Below are 23,291 nucleotides of genomic sequence, written 5' to 3' on the forward strand. Positions count from 1 at the left end.
CAAGTGATTATATTGAGTTATTATTCAGATTTCTGGATGCTCTCACAAGAGGTGGCATGCTTTTCACACACTAGAGTCACATCATCTTCACTCAAATATGTGTCTAAGGCCAATAAGATATTAAAGAAGGGAGACAACTAGAAACAAAAAGCCCTACAACCAAAACCCACATTCAGAGGTTCTGCTGTGTCACAGATATTCACAAAAGGACCATTAAAGGGCTTTATTTTTTTCCAAATTTACCTTTCTAAAGCACACACCTTGGTGAGAGATCTTTTGTCTGTCATTTAACTGAACACCCAATGAATCAACTCAAGAATATTTGATCCAAAGTTATTTTCTATGACCCATTTGTCTGCACATTTGTCCCTGCTAATTAAGCCATGATCTACCCCACAATTATTTCCATTCATTAATAGCTGACTATTTGATAATCAAATCTCTCCTCCACAGTGTCCAAGAATATCTCACCCCTGTAAATACTGGTAATATTTTTTTTTTCAAAAAGCAACCCCTTTCCAATAATTACAGAAAGTAATACAGGGAAATCTACTTTTCCTCCATGCCATTAGACAGCTTATTGCCCATATCAGTTCTTAAGCCTTGGGTGGGTACTCTGACAGACACTAACACTTTAACCATCCTCATGCTGATTTTCATGCAGACTGTACTTTTATCCATGCTAACACAATTTATTTATGCACCTTCAATAACTTTCTTAAGATACAATGTGACCCACAGATGTGCAACCATCACAGTCCAATTTCTACCTGTCCTAAACAGCTTGTGCCCACTGCATCATTTATTCACATCACATCCAACTGTTTCCAGTTTTCCAATATTTCACTGAACTTCTTTTTCTATTATTTCTGGTTTTATGTCCTACAGCACAATTTGGATTTCTTTCACTTTTTTGACTCTTCTCTTTGAAGAAATGCAAATGTTTTTATTTAGACAAGAATCCAGAAAGAAACAAATAATATTTGCTATACAAGGTTTTCACAGATATTTCGGTCCCATGATTTAGCCTAAGAACTGCATGGTATTAGCTCTCCATCCTAAATTTTGCTGCCAAGATACAGACTATTGTTTTTTCAATGTGTAAATATTCTTTCTTTGGCACTAACTTTGTATTACTTGCATGGGCAGAGTTGCCCTGAGTCTCATATTACTTTTAAGGTACGGCTCTCCTGGTAAGTGCAAGGTACTTACGGGTGTTACACCTTTGTCCTCTCCATCCTGAAGGACAAGAGCAAATGTTTGGGCCTACACATCTTCCTCCATTCATACACCTTGGCTCACAGACACCTTAAGATCAAAAACATCTGCTGTTTAACACATTTAACTGAATACACAGTAATTTATTGTTTATTTTTGGATCACAGGAAGATTTTAAGACTGGCTTACTTTTTTCACATCTTCTGCCTGTGTACCCATCAGGACAAGTACAGACATTATTTCTCATGCAATGACCACCGTTCTTACAAGGAGGGCTGCAGACAGCTAAAAGGTACAAACAGGAGGAAGAGGCTGTAGTTTGCATTTTGACTTAGTGATATACTTTTGGAAAATAAGAGTGCAACACTAAGATTCTGACAGCTTGTACTGTCAGGACATTCAGTACTATCAGGGCTGCCTTGTAAAAATCATATTAATGTGGTTTGGTGTAAAAATCAATAGTAAAGAAAAAATTACATAAAAAGGAGCCAAGGCTGGCAACTGTATGTGTACAAAAGTAACCAGACTACACATAACATACAATGGAATGGGATGAAAGCTGCTTAAATGTTGAGTGCAATACAAGAATAATTTTGAGTCTTCATACTCCTTGGGCAGTTGATGAATCCACCATACAATCTAAAAAATAATGTAATCTCTGTTTTACACCACTTCTCAGGTACATAACTTGATTGTTAATTTTGTGTCTTAATGTTTTCTCACAGATTTCCTCATAATGTCAACTAAGGAGTGGGGAGAAGAAAAAAAGAAAATATTACCATTCTGACAATGGGCACCAAAGAATCCATGTGGACACAGGCAAACATCTGGCTTGGTACAGGAACCACCATTGAGACACACAGGATCACACATTGCTGCAGAAATAGGGTCAGGAAGAGTGGGAAGCATGACATCCAAATATAGTCTATAAAATATGTGTTTCTGTTTCAAGAATTGGAATTAAACACCTAAGATAACTGCAGGTAACATGATTCCCATAGAGTCTTTACCCCAAATTAAAGGATCAGCATAAGACTTCCTAGAGATGCTGCTGGCAGCAGAACTGACATGCAGAGACTCAGGGCAGTGTGGAGGCCCTGCACAGAGAGCAGCTGCCCACTGCTGCCACCCAAGCCATGCAGTTCTGAATTTCAAGCAATGGGAGGTCCCTTGGACACTCTCCCATGGAAGCTGCAGGGGTGTTACCTGTGCTGCAGGTAGGTCCGTACCAGCCAGGTTTACACTGGCAGGTGTCCGGAGTGAGACATTCGCCACCATTTTCACAGTGCCTGTTGCAAACCACTGCCATTCAAGAAGGTGGAAAAAACACAAGGCAGGGGAGGAGACAGGGGATAGGAGGACAAGAAAGAGATACATCACAAATTATTCTCAATTTTTTTTTCAGCTTTTTCCCAAAAATTAACACTTGAAGTAACAGAGAATTCCTATCTGAAGAAGAATTGCTGAACAGAATAATCTAGTCTCAAACCCATAACAGCAAGCATAGATGACAAAGGTAAACAAAATGTCTTTCCATGCAAATATCCATAATCTGGTTATATTTAGTGTTAAAAACATAGACACTTAAATAAAAAATTCCAAACCAAATGAGAAATGCAATCCTGAGAAAAATGGACTGTGTTACGTGATGCAAGAGCAGCTGCGTGCACACAGGAACATGAGACTGACAAGCAAAGACATTAAAATATCATGTCTGGGGAAAACCATGAATCACTTCTTCAGGAAAACATCTCATTCTCTTTAGTACTCCTTCACAAAGAGCAGCATTTTTTTGTCAGAATTGAAATTAGAACAGGAAAAACTGAAAACCAAAAGTCCTGGGATTTGAGGAGGAGACAAAGGATTTTCTCAATTCAGGGTCAATAAAGCAATGGTACATTCAGGTGAACAATATATAAACAGCATGTCTAAATTTGGATTCTCTGAAGGATACAAATTACCCATATAAAATCTATCCAAAATTTGGAGTTGCCAAATTGCAGCATGCATGATTTGGTATGTCAAAGACAATTTATGTGAGACAAAGTAATTCCAATTTTTCAGCTATGATCACAGCAAATTTTTCAATTTTCAGGCCAGGTAAAAGGAAAAAAGACACCATAATGTGGTTCTGAATTAAATTTTCCTGTATCCCAGTCTTTCTGACACACCAGCTTCTGAATGTACCCCAGTATCTAATCAATCTGAGGTAACAGAAGTTAAAAAGCTGTCAGGACATATGAAACAGCTGCATGTTTTTCTTAAGGTAATATCACATACACAATGTACTCATTTTTTCCATGTTTGTGAATAATAAAATATAAACTATTTACAGCTTTTATAGTGCATTATGTTCTCACAGTTATGTGCAAATATTGCCTGTGGTGATGTTTAAAAAGCCCAGGTATAGGCACCTTCAAAGAGGCACAGATATTATGTCATTTGCTAGCATTAGACAGAAGGCATAAAAAAATTAAACCATAATTTTCTTTCTTGCTCCTGAAGAACAGGAAAAATACTGTATATTTTTCTCTTATTCTCTTTTGCTTACTTGTATCACATCTTGGTCCCACAAAACCATATGGGCAGGTGCAGAGATTTCTGGCCAAGCAGGTGCCTCCATTTTGACATGGTGGTTTACAATGTGCTGCAAATACAGAATTAAGTTCAAGGAATTGCCTCTAGAAACAAGCATGGACTGGTTATGCTTTATAAAAAATGAAAAGTTAGTAACTGCCAGTGAGCAAAAAACTGGAAATAAAATAAGGAGATATATGCAATGCCTTTTGACAGAAGTAACATGAACAACTTCACTTCAGCAGTACAGAGTCCCAACATCAGTGGTTACCTTGAATAAAAGAAAGCTGACACAATTTCCAGACAGTGCTTCCCACTCTTCAGGAGTGTTTAGCTTAGAGGCAACTACATTCACTGGTGAACTGCTCTACTTAATGTGAAAGCTAAATTTAGGAATATCCAATCATAAGCAACATTTACAGTGTGCATCAAGAAAATCAGGACATACACCAAAATGTAACTCAAGAGCTCTGTTAAAGTGACAGTAAAATGAACACACCTTCATGCTGTCAGAACAGTCATGGGAGTTGTTCACAGCATCCTTTGTGTAGTTATGGATTTAAAAGCAAAGACTGCTACAATTACCTTCCTCACAGGTGGAGCCACTGTATCCAGGTAAACACTCACAGATGTTTGGCTTAATGCACTTCCCATGGTTTTTGCAATCAGGCCTGCATAGAGCTGTAAAAAAAAAAAATCAGCAACACTATGTAAATCATTAATTTGTGCCTATGAGTTACCACAGGCAAAATTAACATGCCATACTCACCAGCCTGACAGTTATGACCAGCATAACCAGGCTTGCATTTACAAATATTGGGTGCCACACACTCCATATTTTTGCCACAGGGTTGTCTACATCTTGCTGAAAGGCAAAGAAGAAAACAAAGAAAGGAATAAGGAAAATGAAAGTGGCATTTCAGCACATTGTGTCTTGCCTAATGTAGTGAACAGATCACAGAGAATCTGTGATGTCTCTGCCCATAAATGCAGAGTCTAAGACACATCAGGTATTTTTAAGTGCATCCATACAACTAAAAGCCTGTAGGCTATGCCAATATTAATAATGAAAATGAGAAAATTCAATATACCACAATTTCCACTGATAATACAGTAACAATATACTTGCAAATTATAAAGACATGTCAAGATTCTTTTCTTCAAAGCATTTAAGTACAATAATTTGCACTACCTCTGCAAGTGAAGCCATCTCCATAATACCCATAAGGACAACGACCACACTTGACACTTCCATCCTGCCTTGGCTCACAGGGCACGCCAGGAAAACAGGGCAAATCAGTACAGGTCACTGCTTTAGGAATCACTGCTTCACTCAATTCTTCAGGAAGCATTTCTGGTGGGACAGTGACTTCCACAAGGGTAAAAGGTAAATTACTTGCTTGATGCTTAGCTAAAAGGTGCAGAACTCTTTGAGGATTTCCACCTCTGAATGCTTTGTTTGGCAAAGAATGTCCTTTGCTTATATTTGCTCTGTTGCTAGGGGAAGCCTTCCTGCTGCTCTCAAAATAGCTGAAGGCCTCAGCTTGTGCCCTTGTTTTCTTCTCAGGTGATACAGCACGGCTCCTTGAAGATGCAGCCTTTGCAGCAGGTACTGAAGAACTGTTTTCCACGTCAGCAAGGTGACCACTGATGGTGCTTCGAGCATGAGCAACGTTCCCAGTAACCACAGGTTGTACAGAAGCACTTCTCTGAGAATCAGGTGTCTTCCAGGCAGTGATTGTTTTTACTGTGGAGGCTGGTAGTGTGCTGCTACTGACCATTTCTGTAGAAATAAATCTCTTTGGGACGTCTGCAGAACTGGGAATATAACCTGACATGCTTAAAACCTTCTCAAAGGATGATGGCTGAAAACCTACAGTATGTTAGAAAGAAAGGGGGGAGAAGTATGTGAATACCATCAGACTTTTTTTCCCTTTGAGGGTAGGGAAATGTTTTCTGAACAGATAAACATCCAGCCCTGAAGCACAGCATTTCATTCTGGGCTTCAGGAAATCTCTCCCTGTGCTATGTCAGAATGTAAGTATGCAGTAGAACTTAACTGGGAGAATTAGAGAAGATCAAGGTATTCTGATTACAACCTCTCCTGCTCTTACCATGGCCTTTTCTTGGCTGGAAGATAAGGATGAGGCATGATTTATAGGAGCAGAGATTTTCCCATATTATGTCAATCAACAGATTTACTGTCAGCAGATTATCAGCTCCATATATTGCTTTCAACTAGGTAACTGAAAGAATTCAAAGAAAAGATATTCATATGGTTCATCAGTGTGTCTAAGCACTAGAAGCAGAGATAAAACCACATGTATGTAGATGTTTATACATACTGATGCACCATGGACAATATTATAGGGGAATAAGCCATTAACTCAGAGCACAAGTATTACCATGTTCTATTCTTCAAACTTTTTAATCAACTTTGTTGGAACCCTGGATGCTGAGAATTTCTGTGCCTTTCAGTACAGAAAGTTTAAAATTCTCAGCATTTTTAGTAGTGGGATGTTTCAACTGTTCAATAAACATCAGATACTGACTCAGTCTCCTCATTCAAGAGAGCACAAAATAAATGATAAATTCTTCATATTCTGCCCAGGGAAAGTGTGTGGTTTGTGCAAAGAAGTACAGCACTGTAATCCCAGACCGGCAGAATACTGCATATGGGGTTTTAGCATTATGGGGCAGTGGAGGAATGAAACTCTAATCTATTTATAACTAGAAAATGGTTTTAAAAAGGTTAAACTTACTGAATCATCCTAAAGTGGGTTTCCCACTGCTGAAAAGCAAACCATTTTGCAGCTGATGAAGTATTATCCAGCCCTAGCAATGCAGTGAGAGTTTTCCTTCCCCCCAAAAATGATTCAGAGACATAGGGAAAAGACACATGAGACCTTCCTACAGAGAAACCCCCCGCAGGCACAGACCTGGAAATGCCAGCAACAGCACTTAGAGAGTTTCAGAATAAAGACATTCACTTGCCACATCCTTCACCTCTCCTCTGAGTTGAAGTAGGAAAATGGCATTCAACATAATGCCATAAACTTTTGTTTATCTCATATAACAGATGTCCCTATCCCCATGTTACCTATTTTATGTCAGTGGTTGGTCACTAAAACAAAAGGCAACTGTAAGAGTGTCATACATCACACTGTTAATAAAATCACTTGACTGACCCAAGGGATTTGTAAATATTGACATTTCAGTCTCATTTTTCAGATCAGAATACAACCCCAGTATATATAAATTTATAATTAATAAATTGTGTCAATTTGAAAAATAAAGTGAATAGCATAAAACTGACTAGAACCTTTATCTGCCAGCTATATTCTTATCAGCATGCGAATCAGAAATTCCATTTTCTTCAGGAAAAAATCACCTTTATTCTCTCCAACTTCTCCCATGGAATCCTTCCATACAACATCAGTGTCATCAAAGCTTTCTGAAAAGATGTGAAGGCACATTAGCAGTGCACAGAAGTAGCTCCATTTTTTAAAATTTAAATAAATTACAAACAGAGTTAAAATTTCATTACATAAAAACAACTCAAAATTCAGAAAGTAGATAAAATTTTTAAAACTTTCATTAAAAGTTTTTTAGCAGAGTATTTTAAAAATACAAGTTATTCAGAAATTGCATGTAAATAAATGTTTGGCAACTGCCTTGGCTTGGGTAAACAGTTCTATGCTAATCAAGCTAATAAAAATATTTTTTTTTCAATAACTATTTTATTAATAATTTCTCAGAATCTGAAAATAATGACAAAAAATGCCAAAATTTTCCTCTCTATTGTTCTACTCTGATGTAAAAGAATGAGAATGTGTTTTGTATCTGTTTTTTTCTATGCTAGAGAGTGTTTCACAGCTGTGTTGACCCAGTACAGTCCAACACTACCATCAGCAGAGACAGAGCCCTGCTTTGCTGACTATTGAAAAGAGTTCTAAGTTATTGCTAGAAACATGAAGCACAACCAAAGATATTTTATCTGAATGACAGTAAGACAATACCATTCTTCTGAAAATCAAATAGTTTTACCATGACATGACTTCCCATCTCCTTGAAGATTATTTGGGCATGGACCACAATAGTAAGAACCAAAAGTATTGAAACAAAATACTCCAGGGAAGCAAGGACTGGATGCACATTCATCGACATCGTCTTGACAATTTTTACCTGTATTGAAATACAGATTTAAATTTTCTTTATAATACTGTGTCACTAGACTTTGATGATGCATATAAAAGTACAATGTATGCAAGTGCTGAGAAAAAAAAAGTGCAACCATTCATTTTAGCACATCTAATAAGAACAGCTGATAAGGTTTGCTATTCACATTTTTCCTCCCATATCAAGCATTTTGCTTATTGTAAAATATGGAGAAGATGGGCTGTGGGGACTACATGCTTATCTGCAGGAAGAATCTCCTGTGTTTCCCTGTGTTGATGAATTTACCTTTGCAGAGGGAAACAATGCAAATTAGCTTTCACAGTGAACTAAGATAAACAACTATTATATTCATGCAAGAAAAATCTTGAAGTATATCATATATCTGTATCACAAGACCATACAGTTTCTTCATAACACTACATAACTTACAACAGTAAGTTATTTACAGCGAAAAATTTAAAAAAGAATATTTTACACATAAAATTAAAAACTCCTATTTATCACTAAACATGATAAATGCACGGAAATAAAGCAGCAATTTACCTTGAAGTTCATGTGGACATTCACAGTAATAGCTGTTTATTCCATCCACACATTTGCCAATACCACACTGGTTAAGTTTACAGTCATCAGTATTCACTTGACAGAGATCACCTTCAAATCCAGCCACACACACACAAAGATATCTTCCACTTCCAGGTGGGAATTTAATGTTTGTCACACATGAGCCATTATTTAGGCAATCACATGATTTTACACTGACCTACAAGACATGCCCAATAAGACAGTTTTCTTTTTTTTAATGAACTAGTAATGAGTTCTGAAAATAGATAACTTGGTGTCTTATTAGTAAGTGTCATTTTACTATATTATCCATTACCTCTATTTCTACCTTGGTCGTTGCATTGCAGTCATCTGTCAAAGAAAATGTTAATTTTTGGATATTCATTGACACAGCTTTCCATGAAAGGAGACCTGATGGGGAAAGACTGGCACCTTCTGGACCAGAATCCAATGTGAAATGAATAGCAGAGCCCTCTGGATCTGAAGCCAAAAACTGATATAAAAAATCTTCTCCATAAAATGTCTGCAGCATACCCTGAAAAGTTTCAAGCACTGGAGGCTGGTTACCTGTAACAAAGGAGATATTTTCCTCCTCTAAGGAAAAGTTGCAATATACTTATAAAAATTAAAAGGAACATATCTTTCTACTAAAGAAACTCCACATACTTATTTCTCTAAAAATTCTGATGTCATTTGAGGGCACAGGAAAAACACTTGATATTTTCAATGCTAGCCAGTAACTGCTGTCAGCAAGAATTCACCCACTGTGGCAAAAAACATGAAGGAAGAAGAAGGCATAACCAGTGTCAGCTGCTAAACTCCCTCATTTCTAACATCATCCTCCTTGCAGAAAGAGGCTGTGCTCCTTAGGTTTGGAGTGTTGCCTCTGGTTTTCGTTCTTGTCTCATTTCTGACTGTGGCTGTATTGAATTCCAGTCCATAACATGGTTATAACATGGAAATCCACTGACTCCCTCTCTGCTGGATGAGTTTCATTTCATTCCTTCCATTCACATCACATCCTCTTAGAACAGTTATATCTACTTTGGCTTTCACTACAAGTTTGAACTGGGACAAGATTCACCAGGACAGGCACCAGAAGTCCCATTCAGACAGGACCTTTCCTAATCAAGGCAGAGTCTTGAGTTCATGAGTCTTTCACTCATGAAGACATTGATAGTATGGTTGTATTTGTGAGGTTATAGGCTGGGGGTGGCAGGACAGGCTGGAAGGCTAATATGAAAGCTACAAGAAACATTCCATTCGGTGAAGGGACCAAGTTGATGTGGATATCCAAAGACTGATATCTGCACCAAAAGAGCTACAACTTCTATGTTGGAACTTTGTACTACAGAGAAGGAAAATGAAAAATTTAGACTTAAGTTTTCCCTTCATAGTATGGTTTCTAACTGGACTGGAGTACAGCAGCCTTAGATGTACTTAGATTTAGGCAATGTATCTATGCCATCAATGTAAATGGTGCCCAGATATTAAGTGTCTAATAAATATGACATGTCATTTAATTTAATTTGGGATCTCCACTTGTTTGCCATCAGAATAATTTGTTGAAAAATACCTGTTACACCTGTATGTTGAAGACAAATATATATGGGTGTAGCTGTGTTCAATATCAAGACTGCAAAGTACTAATTAGACTGAAAGTTGTTAATCTTCATTAGTTCTTTGTAATTGCTACAGCAGAAGAGTTAGGGAAAGTAAATCAAAATATTACATATATGGTCTGGAAACAACAACATAATTTTCAGAAACTAATAGAAATGTCAAAATACTTACCTAGTTAAACTTAAAACATCACTATTACCATAAATTTAAAAACTTCACAGATTTTTGACTATTTGGTATTAAAAAATAACTATTTAGAACTTACTTTCAACAACTGACCAAGTTAACTTTGATAAGTCAGGTCTGCACAGTAAGCAAGGGCTGGTTGGATTTGTATCTCCTTCACCGTAACAGAGTCCATCTATGTTGCATGTTTTCTCCTTTCAGAGAAATAAAAAGGCGATTCATTAATGGTTTTGGTTATCAAACTGGCTATGAATTTGTAGAGTATCAAATAAAATCTAATAATTCTTCACTTCTATTAAACAACTAAGCTTGGTTTTAAATCTAAACAACTGATAGCAAGTTAGGTTTTACTTGGTAATTACATGAAGAACTTTTGTTTTGATTTTTTACGTTTAAAATTGTCTCACCCCGGCTTCTCTTTCTATGCACTGATAATCCCTGCTGGAAACAAGAACAGGTATGTTCTGCTAATTTTTCTAGACTTTTTTTCAGCCTAAAAAATTGCATACTTTCATAATAGAGAGTAGTGAAACACATACCTTTAACATACATAACCCAAATTCTTGTGGTTCACATGTCTGACAGGCTCCATCATATAATATCATTGTTTTAGAGTTGCTATAAACAAATCCATCATTAGAAACCTGCAAGGTGAGCAGTAAAAATTGATTAACTGATACAGGTATTGACAGACCTACCTGGTCTGCTAGCATGAGCTTCCATTCATTAATAGACACCCACGTGCAGGTGTCTAAACCCTCACAAAAATCATCAGAAATCTAATCAAATCTGCCAAGGAGTCTAGGCAGATGTCAGTATGTAAGGTAAATTGAATTGTGTGTAGGCTCTGTTGACCTTATTGACTCCATCTGTTTGAGAGCTCAGATATCTGCTCACAGGGATTTGTACATGTGCCTGAGCTCAACTCAGTTCTACCAAAGATGGATCCAAGGTCATTTGAAATACTCTAGATAACTACTTGCCCTTTAACTTCTGCTCTTGAAGAATGTGTGTCTCTGAAGGCCCTAGCTGTATGTACCAGTACCCTTGCAGGACAACACTGTCAAACAATACTTGACACTTAAGTTTAGATGACAAGACTGAGACCCCAAGTTAAGCAAGTTGACTTCTCCCTTTAGTACTATTAAATAAAGGATAATATCTCCGTAATGTATTTTCATCTTAATAGGAATATTTGTAAGTAAATATTTGAAATTTCTGAGAGTACCTTTATTTGCCATCTGGCAATAGGTTTGTCATCAACCGCATCCATGACATCAGACTGCTGACCATCACTTGGTAACTGGCATTCAACAGTCCTGGCATTTTGGAAGGCAGCTGGCATAGTTAGAGGTTCTCCAGGAATCCATTGTCTATCACTATACTGAATGTTAAGACAGAAAATTTGTTTTTTCACTGAAATACATCACAAAAACATTTTTACCAGAGAAAAATTCCCCATGTATTGCACAGTGTTTGAACCAGTCTAATGTGCCTGGATTAGAATGCAGTGGCAAATATTACATGACAGTATTTGCACACACAGATTTTTACCTAATCCTGCTACTGTGGAGGAGCAGGCAGAGAAGTCTGTCCTGATGCACAGCCCTCTGGCGCTGCATTGCCAAGGACAAATAGCCCTCCCAGCTGGAAGGGAACAGGAGGGTGAAGCAGTGGGTGATCCTCAAACACACTGATCTGACGTGCAAGTGCCTCTGCTCCCATGACAGGACAGGCTTTAGTCAAAGGAGCAGATGAGGGTTTTGGCAGGGCTCTGGAATCATTCTGGGTGCTGGGGCAATACTGGCAGTTGGCCATTTAGCCCCTGTACAAGCCAAGAGGTTGTTCAATGGAACAAGACACCATTGACTTTTATTGACACTCACAGAATTTCTCTAAACTGCTGTGAGGACAGAGCATCTAAGGATCCATCTTGAGAGCTCAAGATAACAGAGTAACGATGATAATACTATTTGACTGAAGCATTGATGTGGAAGTAGCGTTAAGCATATGGAAAATAAATAAAATGACATGGAACTAAGAATCCAGGCCGACTAAGAATCAAGAAAACAGCAAGTAAAAAGGATTTTGAGCTTGAGTAGTTTTTACTGAGCTTGCTTTTTTTTTAGTTACTGGAACCAATCAAAACACTTAATCAATCTGAATCTTCACTTGAAGAGTCATCTGTGATAAAGGCCTTGCCTTTTTTTTTTTTTAGTAGAAAAAGGAACACTTTTGCTAAAAAGACGTATGTGTTGCTTCTGTTCCGGCCACTCATTTTTTTCTTTCACCCTATACTCATTTAATAAATTAACAGCAAAGGTAAGTATAAAAGCTAAATATTTCTGAACATGTGATTTTGAGTACATTTAATACTGTAACCTTTGAAATGTGATACTGCCTACTTCTTCAGAAACCTTTTGTTACTAGCTGGAGACAAGTTCAGATAATTTTTTCAGAAACAGTTTAACCTTTCAAAAAACCAATTAAAAAGCCTTCAGATCTGTAAGCATTCTAGCTCATAAGGTTCATGGAAACTAGAGTTCAATGTAAAACAGAAGGAAATAAAACTGTATTTTTGTTTTGCAGAGATTAAACATACTCTCATCCTTTACCTTTAAATTCTCTATCTCTGTAATGATAGATTCCTGGCCATTTCCTACCCAGACCTGTATCATATATCTACCCTAAACTGGGTAAGATAGCCCATGAACAATATATTTGATTTAACATTTCAAAAGTGAAAATACTGAAATCAAAAAGAAATTCTAAATTCTGTCAACATGCCTCTTCTACAAAATTTTGATCATTTAAGTTCAATCTCAAAATATGTGCAGTTCTATACTGTTGCAACTTCACTGACATTTCCTTAAATTAACTATTTCTCCAGCTAGAAAAAATAAAAAACAGTACCCCAAACTTCCTTTCTTTTGTATTCTCAAGGAAAAAATTCACAGCTTTCTCCTCAACTGCAGCTAACAGCAGTAAAAAGGCTCTTGTCAGTGAGAAGATCATCATTAAAAGTGACTAATTAGGAAGTTTTTGTGTTGGGAGCCAAATACAGCATCACCAAGACAGATTTCACAATATCTTGCCATGAGTTAAAACTGAGACATTTCAAACTGTGATAAGTGAACTCCCAATAATTGTCTTACTGGAAGCTTGGTCCAAAAGTCTTTTAATATAAGGGGAGCATAAACCTACTCTCGACAATCATTTCAAGCCAACTTGAGTGGATATATGTTGAGTTTAAGAAAAATCTATAACCAGCCTTGCCTAATCTGTCAAAATAAATTCAGCATCTGCTGGAAATAGCTAAGGAAAACTATTGTCTCAGGAACTCAGGAACCCATTGAATGGTTCCCCTTTTGCCAGCTCTCACCCCTTCCATCATCACACCAATAAATTACAGTTTTACTTTTAGTTTTTTTGTTCTCATATCTAACATGACATAAAAACTTGTATGCTGACCATTTATTCCAGGCTACAACTTGTAAATTCCTTATATATTTACCTTGATTTTTTTTTAAGAATGTGCAACAACAGTCTCTCCACACAAATTCCCCTTAAGTTTACAGTGAAACATTTTTTAATCTCCTGTTCAAACCTGAGATGTATCGTTAAATACCCATGGTATTCTACCTCTGGGAAATGGACAACATATCAAAAATGTGTTTATCTTTTCTTAATAGATTTATTATGTTTATAAAAGGCTATTTCAAGCATTAGATTTGAGACAGAAATCTAGTAATGGCTTTAACCTTGCTGTCCTTTTTCAAAGAAGTGGTACTTCAATTCCTCTCCATAAGCACTTAAAAATACAACGATGTGCTGGTTGTTACTAATAGGGCTGCCCTTGCCCTCTTCTGATGGATAGCTGCTGTGGGCTGTTATCTCCCTCCCAGCTGCTGAACATTCCCATTATGTTTTGTATTTCTCTTATCATGGAGGAAATGGCAATCTTGCAAAGTCTTGAGTGTTTGCTGCAAAGTGCTGAGCGCCTTTGCTTTTAGCTTCCACTAAACCATTGGGCTGTGCCCATGTCAATGAATAATATCTTGACATTTTGTCCCTTGTTCTCTAGGAAGTTTAAAATGTAATTGTCACTATTCAGGGAGACCTACTTGCAATTTGATGATTTCACATTTCAGGTTCAATGAGTCCCTGAAGCCATGTCCAAACACTCTCACAGATGTGCAGTCATACTGTCGGATATTGCACAGCCCAGCATTCTCCAGCTCTGTAATTTCTGGAGCCTGGTCTTGGAAGCAGAGATTAGACAATAAATGCTAGTATGAGAATTCATTCATATGCATTTACATTCTGCAGTATGTTTATTTTTCTATCCAACCATGAAAATTATGTAAACAAGAAAATCTGAGATCAGCTGAAAGGAAGCATAAACAGAAAGACTTTATATTATTACACTGAAACTTTAAATTTAAAGCTAGGCTTCTGTCTTCTCTTGGAATCTCAGTATTAGGAAGCAGAGAAATTTCAACTGGTAACAAATGCATGTGAATACATGTTTTGATTTCTCAACTATGGTTCTTTACATCAGACTTCCAGAATAAAATTGAAATGAAACTAAGGCCTTAGAAATAGGAACTGGAAAGGAGGCATTTATGCAATAATTTATATAGGGATTATTTTTTATTAAAAACTAAAAAAAACACAACCAAACAAAAAAAAAAAAAAGGAAATTATTTCAGGATATAAACTGACAGATCAGAACACTCAAAAGCAGTTTTTATGAGGCAAAACCATCTTATTCCTCTTGAAGTCAAATATTTCTTATTATTCTATTCTCTCTTTCTCTATTTGCTCTTAAGTAAGTCATTAAAACAAAAACATGATTGCAAATCAAAATATTTACAGGTTTTATGGAGTTTTGACTTCAGTAGTACTGTTCATATTTTTCCAGTGTAATTGTTCAACTGAATTTTTAGTGAATATCTTACCTTCTGAAAATGAAACAAACCCTGCCCAGCACTATTTGTTACAGCTCTTTTTTCTTCACTACCAATTCTGCTCCCATCCCATCTAACAGCTTACAGAGATGTAACATCACTGAAGACAAAAACATCCCACTGAGATTTAATAAGCAGGATCACATAAACTATAGAAAACTAAGGGAGTGATGAATGTGGCATATTTTCCCTGAAGGAGACAGCATGTGGAAACATTGACAGTCTCTTGGGGCTACACTCTGCATGGCAAAGTCACTTTTTTAATCTGACCTATTAGAAACTAAGCTCATTTTTTGGCCTTGGAAACAAGAAGCCTGAATGCAAAATAATTACAGCTGTAGTAAACTGTAACTAAATAATTGAGAACCCTTGCCCATGTACAAAAGCAGAAGAGAAAGGGTGCAAAAAAATACACTTTGCACAAACACTGAGAACATTATTGAAGTAAATGTGATTTCCCCCCACTTACCAGACAGTATGCTGCAGTCATATGAGCTGTAGCCCTGAAAACATGCACAGCCCCATTCTGTACATTCTCCATTACCACTGCAGAGACTGGGACACTTCAGAGCAGTAAGCAGGCTCTCAACTGACTCTTCAAGTTCCTCTGGGCTGTAATTTATTTCTTCGAAAATTCTTTTCTCACATTCATTCTCCAGCAGAGCTAAGGAAGCTTCTGCCCAGCTGAGGTCATCTTTCAGCAGCAGATCTTTGAGGCACATATCGACGGCATCCCCTGTCCGGCGGCCAAGGAGGGCACCACAGGACCTCCCTATGCTGGAATTAGCTATTGCCTGCTCGCACAGGATCAGAGCACTAGATTCAGTCAGGCCTGAAGGGGTGGGCCAAGAAGGAAGGAGCTTTTCATCTGTGTCAGTGGCATGGTCCTCTGGGAAAAAATAACTATATCCCTCTAAATCTGTTTGGCTGAGACTTTGGAAGACAAATACTGGATGGTATTCATAATAATTCTGGCGTTTCCCTCTACTTATAGCAGATTGAGTTTTGTGAAAATGACTGCTGTAATAGTGAGAATTGCTTCTAATGTCCAAGCTTGAACTTCCCTCTCTTTCTGTACCAGTATTTCCCTCTGAGGTGGTAGAGAGACGTGAGTTTAATAGTGATGCTTTGTGAAGTTTGGTTTGATTATTCTGCCTCTGCAGCAGCATAGATGAATCCATTTCATGTGTAGATGAACGTTTCTTTAAGCCCCTGACAAAATCAGCAGGACCAAGATACTCAGCAGTGACATCCAGTCCTGGTATCAAAGAAAGAAATCTACCATTTTCACTTTCTTTACAAGCCAGAGGTTCTGACTGAGTAACTGTCTCCAGATTGTTTGCTGGTTGGTGTAATCCAGCATCTTCAAGTGTACAGTCACAGAAGAACATTTTTCTAGAAGATGTTAACAAAGCAGGTGTCTTGTCAAACAAGCTCTCCCCTGGTAAAATCCTAGTGAGGAAAGGAAAAGGTGAAACTGTATCATCTGAACTATTTTCTTTGTGTTACTAAAGTATTAACTTTTTTTTGTTCTTTGTTGTTTCATACTTGTACAGCATAAGTCTGCATCACACAGTTATATTTAAACACCAGTTAAAACACAAAACCTCAAGAGTAACTTATAAAAGAATTTAGATGAGTGGATATTTACTGTACACCTTGGTGCTTTGTTCCAAACCTAATCAAACTAATCTTACATCATAGTGCTTAAATACCTAATTTTCAATTCAGTTAAAATTTTCTCTTAAATTAATTATGGAATGTAATCATGACATTCTAATATAAAAAACATAAGCATAGTCTTTTTATTTTATTTTGACAAGTTTTTAAGAGTGTGAAGGAAAGGGAGAATGAAAAATGGTGGCATTTGATTCATCCACAGAAGCATTTTTTTACCTCCATTCCTTAATAAAAGAAAAAGGAGTATTAGCATGGTTTGGGATTTCCATGCCACTTGCAGTGTGATAGTCATTCTCTGCATTTCCATCAAAGGTGCCACAGAGTCCCACTGTATGTCTGTAATCTGAACTGGGTGCCCTAAGCGTTAGGCTCATCCCCCATTCACTCACATCAGCACGAACAAAAGCTCCAGAAGAAAACAAAACCTAAAATGAGATTGAAGACAGCCTCATGAGAAACTTGCTTTTTCATTTTACCTATTCTGTAAGCAATTATTTACCACTTACTGTAACTTTTCTTCCTAGGTAGGATTCAGTGATTCTGACATTGCTTCCTGTTGTGTCTCTGTTTATTACAGATAAGTGTGGCTGTGATTCATGGAGCTGACCACTGCACATGTCAAATGCAATTATATCACTTCCTTCCTTAGCAACAAAGCCACAGTTGCAGGATGCTGGGTAGTGAACACTTCCACAGTCCCACTGGCGAACATGAACTTCAAAATCTCGAGATGTACTCTTATAGAGAACAAATGTTCCTGTTTTAAAATTGTCATAGACTCTGGAATCAAAAGAACAGCACATGATATCGCTTTGGTTGTGAAATAACAGTATCACTACATGTCAGCAACTCTATATTTTCAAGCAGATTTCAATCATTTAGTGAACACTGATACTGAAACTCCTTTTCCCAAATCAGAAAAAACACTACAGCTCACAGAGCAAAACACAGCTTTATCCCGAGCAAATGCCATCATATCTTCCTCTGAGCAGCTCTAAATTGAAAAAAAATCTTATTTTTACAGCAGAAAAGAAGGATCACGAGTGGAATATACATAGACAATGACTGTGAATGGAAACAGAAGCATGAAGCTACTGCTATTCTTTGATTCTAACAGTGCATATGGAGGGTACTTCTCAAGCTTTGTGTGTCTACAATGGTACACCTATGCAGCAAGAGCAATAAGATGCATAGCAGTGTGCATGTGGGGGCAGCTGCTGAAAACTGCACAAGTACCCTTGACAAAATGATTTAGAAAGTCACATCATTTTAAAAAAGTCTGCTTTATTAAGATGGAGATGGGGAGTGCTTATTCCCAATGATCATTTAAGATGAAAACCATAAATAGCAACTTGTTTTTTTTCCTTAGGGTTAGCCATCTGTCCCCTGAAGCAAGGTTAAAATAGCCAATTTAATGATTCAGCAGCAAAAAAATAGAAAAAAAAACAGAAAGAAAACCCCCAAACTTTTGCTGTAAGTTTAATAGCCTCTTGGCTATAAATGGCATTTGACAGTTGATTGTAGCCTGTCAAATTGCTTTGTGTATAATTGAGCAGCAGACAAACTGCAGATGGCTGCACTACTGGGACTACGCTGCATTGTCCATAATTCAGTAGGTAATTTGTTTCCTCAGTTTGTAAAATAAAGTAGCAACATAATTTATCCTTAAAAAAGAGAGCTCTTTCTCTGCAGCATCATGCTTACAGACAGATCACATTGCAGTAAAACACTGCTTCATGAGAAAGCTTGATCACAATGCATCCATGGTTACAACGCCCAGTTAAGACATCCCTAAAACTTCTACTGAAGGAGAAACTGCAAGATTAGGATAAGCCCATTGACTTTACTAGTAGTAGTAGTCAAAGTTCTTTTAGAGAACCAATCGCAACTTTTATTTCCCTTTCTGTTATCATGTGTGGGTTGAACATCCTTTTTTGGAGGCAGCATATCCTCGCCTTCTCACCCTGCTGCTTGAAATGTGCTTCTGCTGAACAAAGAACATAAAACTCCCAGGTGTGGAGCCCGTGTTAGTTCAGGCATCCTTTGTGAATCAGAAATACCTCGTAGGAAAGAAGCACACCAAAATCAGCTGTGGCTACAAAAGCTGTTTTCATTTCAAAATCCTTTTTGGCCAGTGATGTGCAAGTGACAGCAACCAATAAGTTGCTTTCCATGCCACTAATAAATGCAGCAAAATGCTACACAGACAGCAGACAGCTTCTAGTAATTTGATCCTTACAAGGATTCTGATACTGACACACAGAAATAGGGAAACATCTTTCCATTAAAAGTTTTCTTTACTCAATCATTTCATCATGGTTCATATTTAATGTATGAACATTTCTATTTTTTGCAGTCAACAGACTCTGCAGCTACCACTCCTCTTATCCATTTGCTTCATTCACTTGCCACAAAAACTTGCTTTTAGAAATGGAAATATTACAAATTTGCCTTTAGAAATGGAAATATTACGAACCTCATCATGACTGGCAAGATTTTACCAACTGAAGCACATTAATCCTTATTGTAAAAAAAAAAATTGTCAACCACTCAGTGCAATTGCAGGAAACTACAGCTTACTTGTATCACCAGCACAGATTTAGAATAAATATAGAGATAATTAAAGAAACAGAACACACTCTCCAAAACCCAACCAAAAATACTCCCAACACACTTAAAATGAAGAACAGCAAGCCAGTAATTACCTTCCATCAAAAGTAATTATATGAGGGTCAGTAAATGAGTAACAGTAGGCAGTGGGTAGATCCTTAACCGTAATCTTCAAAACAAAGGAAAAAAAAGAAAACATGTCAGGTTAGGAATAAATGCACTCAGCTACATTACTTGTGATAGTAGTTTACATTCCAATAAGTATATTATATTATATTTTTAGTCAATCTTAGTAGTTACTTCAATATTAAAATGTACGACAAAATATTCAAATGAGAACACAGAATTTCAAGGAAAAACAAAGCACTTAAAAATTTTGGTGTGACTCAGCAAGTCACAACTGAAATAAAAGCTTCACTAACACCAGCCACACTTCTGGACAGTTTACAGATCTTAACACAAGGATTTTCAACCTGTGTGCTTTCTGGAACATAGCCATTCCACAGGAAATTCTCACTGGATACAGGTTCGACTGCAATTCTGGTAATCCTGTCTCCATCCTGCATGAAGTCTGTCACAGCACTGAAATAAATTACAGCTTGACTACAGATTCCATCATTGCAGGATTTCTGGAGAAGATCCACATGACAAGAAGAAAGAGCCAAGTTTAGACCTAACTGCTCTTTACCTGTTTTAAAGAAAATATATCATTAGTGAGTTCCTTCTCTAAGTAAGTCACATTCTCCATACTACATATGGAGATACTAACTAATGTAGATACTAACTTATTTACACACACTTTCATAAATTAAAATAATTATGCATTTTTCTTGGATTTGGTTTGGTCATGCAAAAAACCTCCTATCTACCTCTTCATATACGCACCCGAGAAAATGTTTTTGCATTCCCCAGTTTGACAGACAAATGGAAATCATTATAGGCTTGATAATATGAAAAAAAAAGGTTGTCTGCATAGGCAAGGCTCGTGGTTCACAGGATTTGTGCTTGAGAAAATATTACAGAAAATGTCTATAAGAGTAAAAAATGATGACTTCATGACTGCATATATAATACTTGCAATGCAACACGTACACAAAATTACCTGAATTATAAACTTTATAAGTATTACAATATTCTATTCAAGTTAAAGAATGTAGCTCTGATATCAATGTCTACCAAAATACCTGCAAACTTCAACAAGTATTTTTTTCATATTTTGCAGCAGCATGAATCAGACTCTGAATACTTCAACATTTTAGAAAGTATTTTACAGTGTAACCACTTCTCTGAAGAAGGAAACCAGCACAGCATTTATAAAATAATATACAAAAATTAATATACAAAATGTAACAAAATCAGGGTAATACTTACCTTCATCAACACTGTATAATGTTAATGAGATTTTGCAGTCACTTTTTAGCTGGCTAAATTCAGGACAAGGAATAGGAATGCTACTTTCTATTGTCAGCCTGTATTCCTTCCCATCTTCTGATATATTGTATGTTTCTGGATGTATCTAGCACAGAAGAAATTGTGCTTAAAATGCAATCATTGTGAGTAAACTGCAGCACTGCTTCCTAATCAGCTAGGAGTGCTTATTTACATGGGCTGAGGAGCAGCAGCATAATGAGGAGAAGATGCAGACACAGCAGCCACAGTCTTGAAGAGGTGAGTAAAGGGGCAAGGATAAGGAAAAGGCAAGAAAAAGTGTTAGCTGGAAAGGAGGGAGTTAGCAAACCACATCTTCACCACAAAAATAAGTAACACTTGGAATCTAAGATTAAAACAGCTGTGTGTACTGTCAAAGTGGACAGTGAGTGAGAGGGTTGAAGGAAGTGGGAAGCTACCTAGAGGCAACAATTCCAAAAGAATTTGGAAGCACCATATTTCTCCTGGGATTCCTCTCTGCAAGCTCACAATATGGATCACCAAAAAATGGATAATCAGAAACCCAATTAGAGATAGTAACAGGGGCCTCAGCAAGGTAGGGTGGGTGGGGTCCTGAATGCAGCCTCACAGGGAAACAGAGAGAGCACATTGCCTCCTTGCAGGGACACTGCAGAACTGAGAGAAATCTGGGCCCTGATCCTACAGGAACAGGCTCAGGCTAAGTCAGCAGGACTATACCCAATATGTAATTATTGACATGCAGTCTGTCCTTCCAGGACTGGGATCCCATTCTTGGCCAGCAAACGGGTCCCTACAGCTCTATCCACAGCAGGAACTAAAACTAGTTTGGTGCTTGGCCTCTGACCAGGCAGTACAGCACAGCCCACCTCCCAGCTACCCCTCTCCAAGCCCAGACCAGGCTGTGCCCCCAGACTTTATGAGCACAGCACCAGTTGGCTCCAGTGCTGGAAACCTGTGTGTGGTTTGCACTGTGGGTGCAAGGTGCCAACCCAGCCTTCCTGCACCTTGAGTACCTGGGAGCACAAAAACCACTGTGACTCTCTTGCTTTTGGACAAATTTAAGTCCACCTCAGCTGACAACAGGCTCAATTTATTCAGAGTTTATACATTTTAAGAGCTTTCTAGTCAGAAGACTGACTGCTGTAGCAATACTCAAAAATTCCTACCACATCATGTTTTTACAAAGTTACCTTAATTCCAGCAAAAAATTCCTTGCTCTCAACTGAAGAGCTTTGTATATCTGGCTTCTCCATGAAAAAAGAAGAACTGCTACAGTAGACCTGTAGGGTAAAAGCAGAATAAAAAAATATATTTTTGGTATGAAGTGGTCACATGAAGACAAAACTTTGCCATCATGGTCAGTTCAATGATTCATCATGGCCAGTTCTTCTGGTTGCACCATAAGGTACCAGTTGCCACTGGTAAAAGGTAAATACTACTAAAGAAAAAAAGCAGAAACAGACTGAGCATCCTAGGACCTTTTCCTGGCATATTCTACCAGTGGTGCAGAGATATATTCAACTAATGGCTGCACACAAATCATATTCAATGAATACCTTAAAAATCTTTTCTGGAGCATTTCTACAACTAATGATATCTATGAAAATGTATTTTACATTTGTTTACATGTTATTCACTACTTTTTTTTGTATTTCATAGCTTTTGTTTTTTAATTTAATTTAGTGACCATCAGATCTTAGATTATATTTTTCCTGATGTTATAGACCTGGATAATCTTCTTCAGGATGAGGAATTCAGTGTGACTTCCCTCCACTAAATCAGTTTCATGCTACTAGACACTGTGATTTTGCTTTGGTTTGGTTTTTGTTTTGGCATTTGTTTTTATTTTGCTGTATCCATTTTGAGATGTGTTGACCATATATGCAGTATTTCTGATCCTGAAAAAAAAAAGTGATTCATAGCAGCAGGAGATAGCTTATGATTGTGCCTTTCCTTTTGACTGTCACCAAGCCAACAATGTCAGGCAAGACTTCACAAAGTCTCCAAATGATTTTCAGGGAATAAAAATTGCTATTCCTGTCCATAAGCCATCCAGGCAGCCTGACTTTGGCTCAAACATACATATGCATACCAACCATGTTTTGTTTTTTGTTTTATTTTCTCCAGGAAAAATTAATCTCTATTTTGGTATATATGGGTGAAAGATGTATTGATTTTCCAATGCTTAGGCTTCTCATAGTTACCATGAGACCCTAAGTCTTCATTCTGGTACAATGGAAGGTAAAGCATCACACTGCTTTTGATGGCATAGAT

General features: G+C 37.3%; 1 protein-coding gene across 1 annotated transcript in view; it reads right to left on the reverse strand.

Moving 5' to 3' along the window:
* The window catches only part of VWDE (von Willebrand factor D and EGF domains), a 30,689-nt gene that overhangs the window by 1,940 nt on the left and 5,458 nt on the right, over nucleotides 1-23,291 (reverse strand). The window contains exons 5-27 of the mRNA XM_054274123.1: nucleotides 22,208-22,297; nucleotides 20,979-21,123; nucleotides 20,081-20,295; nucleotides 19,703-19,776; nucleotides 17,504-17,777; nucleotides 17,214-17,422; nucleotides 15,787-16,769; nucleotides 14,472-14,608; nucleotides 11,576-11,731; nucleotides 10,887-10,991; nucleotides 10,427-10,541; nucleotides 8,855-9,105; nucleotides 8,518-8,737; nucleotides 7,843-7,980; nucleotides 7,187-7,249; nucleotides 4,988-5,668; nucleotides 4,565-4,660; nucleotides 4,381-4,476; nucleotides 3,770-3,865; nucleotides 2,425-2,520; nucleotides 1,998-2,093; nucleotides 1,408-1,503; nucleotides 1,213-1,308 (exon numbers count right to left, since the gene is read on the reverse strand). Coding sequence (XP_054130098.1) covers nucleotides 1,213-1,308; nucleotides 1,408-1,503; nucleotides 1,998-2,093; nucleotides 2,425-2,520; nucleotides 3,770-3,865; nucleotides 4,381-4,476; nucleotides 4,565-4,660; nucleotides 4,988-5,668; nucleotides 7,187-7,249; nucleotides 7,843-7,980; nucleotides 8,518-8,737; nucleotides 8,855-9,105; nucleotides 10,427-10,541; nucleotides 10,887-10,991; nucleotides 11,576-11,731; nucleotides 14,472-14,608; nucleotides 15,787-16,769; nucleotides 17,214-17,422; nucleotides 17,504-17,777; nucleotides 19,703-19,776; nucleotides 20,081-20,295; nucleotides 20,979-21,123; nucleotides 22,208-22,297 — 4,528 coding nt within the window. The remainder of the gene's footprint in view (nucleotides 1-1,212; nucleotides 1,309-1,407; nucleotides 1,504-1,997; nucleotides 2,094-2,424; nucleotides 2,521-3,769; nucleotides 3,866-4,380; nucleotides 4,477-4,564; nucleotides 4,661-4,987; nucleotides 5,669-7,186; nucleotides 7,250-7,842; nucleotides 7,981-8,517; nucleotides 8,738-8,854; nucleotides 9,106-10,426; nucleotides 10,542-10,886; nucleotides 10,992-11,575; nucleotides 11,732-14,471; nucleotides 14,609-15,786; nucleotides 16,770-17,213; nucleotides 17,423-17,503; nucleotides 17,778-19,702; nucleotides 19,777-20,080; nucleotides 20,296-20,978; nucleotides 21,124-22,207; nucleotides 22,298-23,291) is intronic.

Source organism: Melozone crissalis, unplaced genomic scaffold (assembly GCF_028551555.1).
Source record: "Melozone crissalis strain CALT ecotype California unplaced genomic scaffold, PUWL_Pcris_2 ptg000016l_1, whole genome shotgun sequence".
Taxonomy (NCBI): domain Eukaryota; kingdom Metazoa; phylum Chordata; class Aves; order Passeriformes; family Passerellidae; genus Melozone; species Melozone crissalis.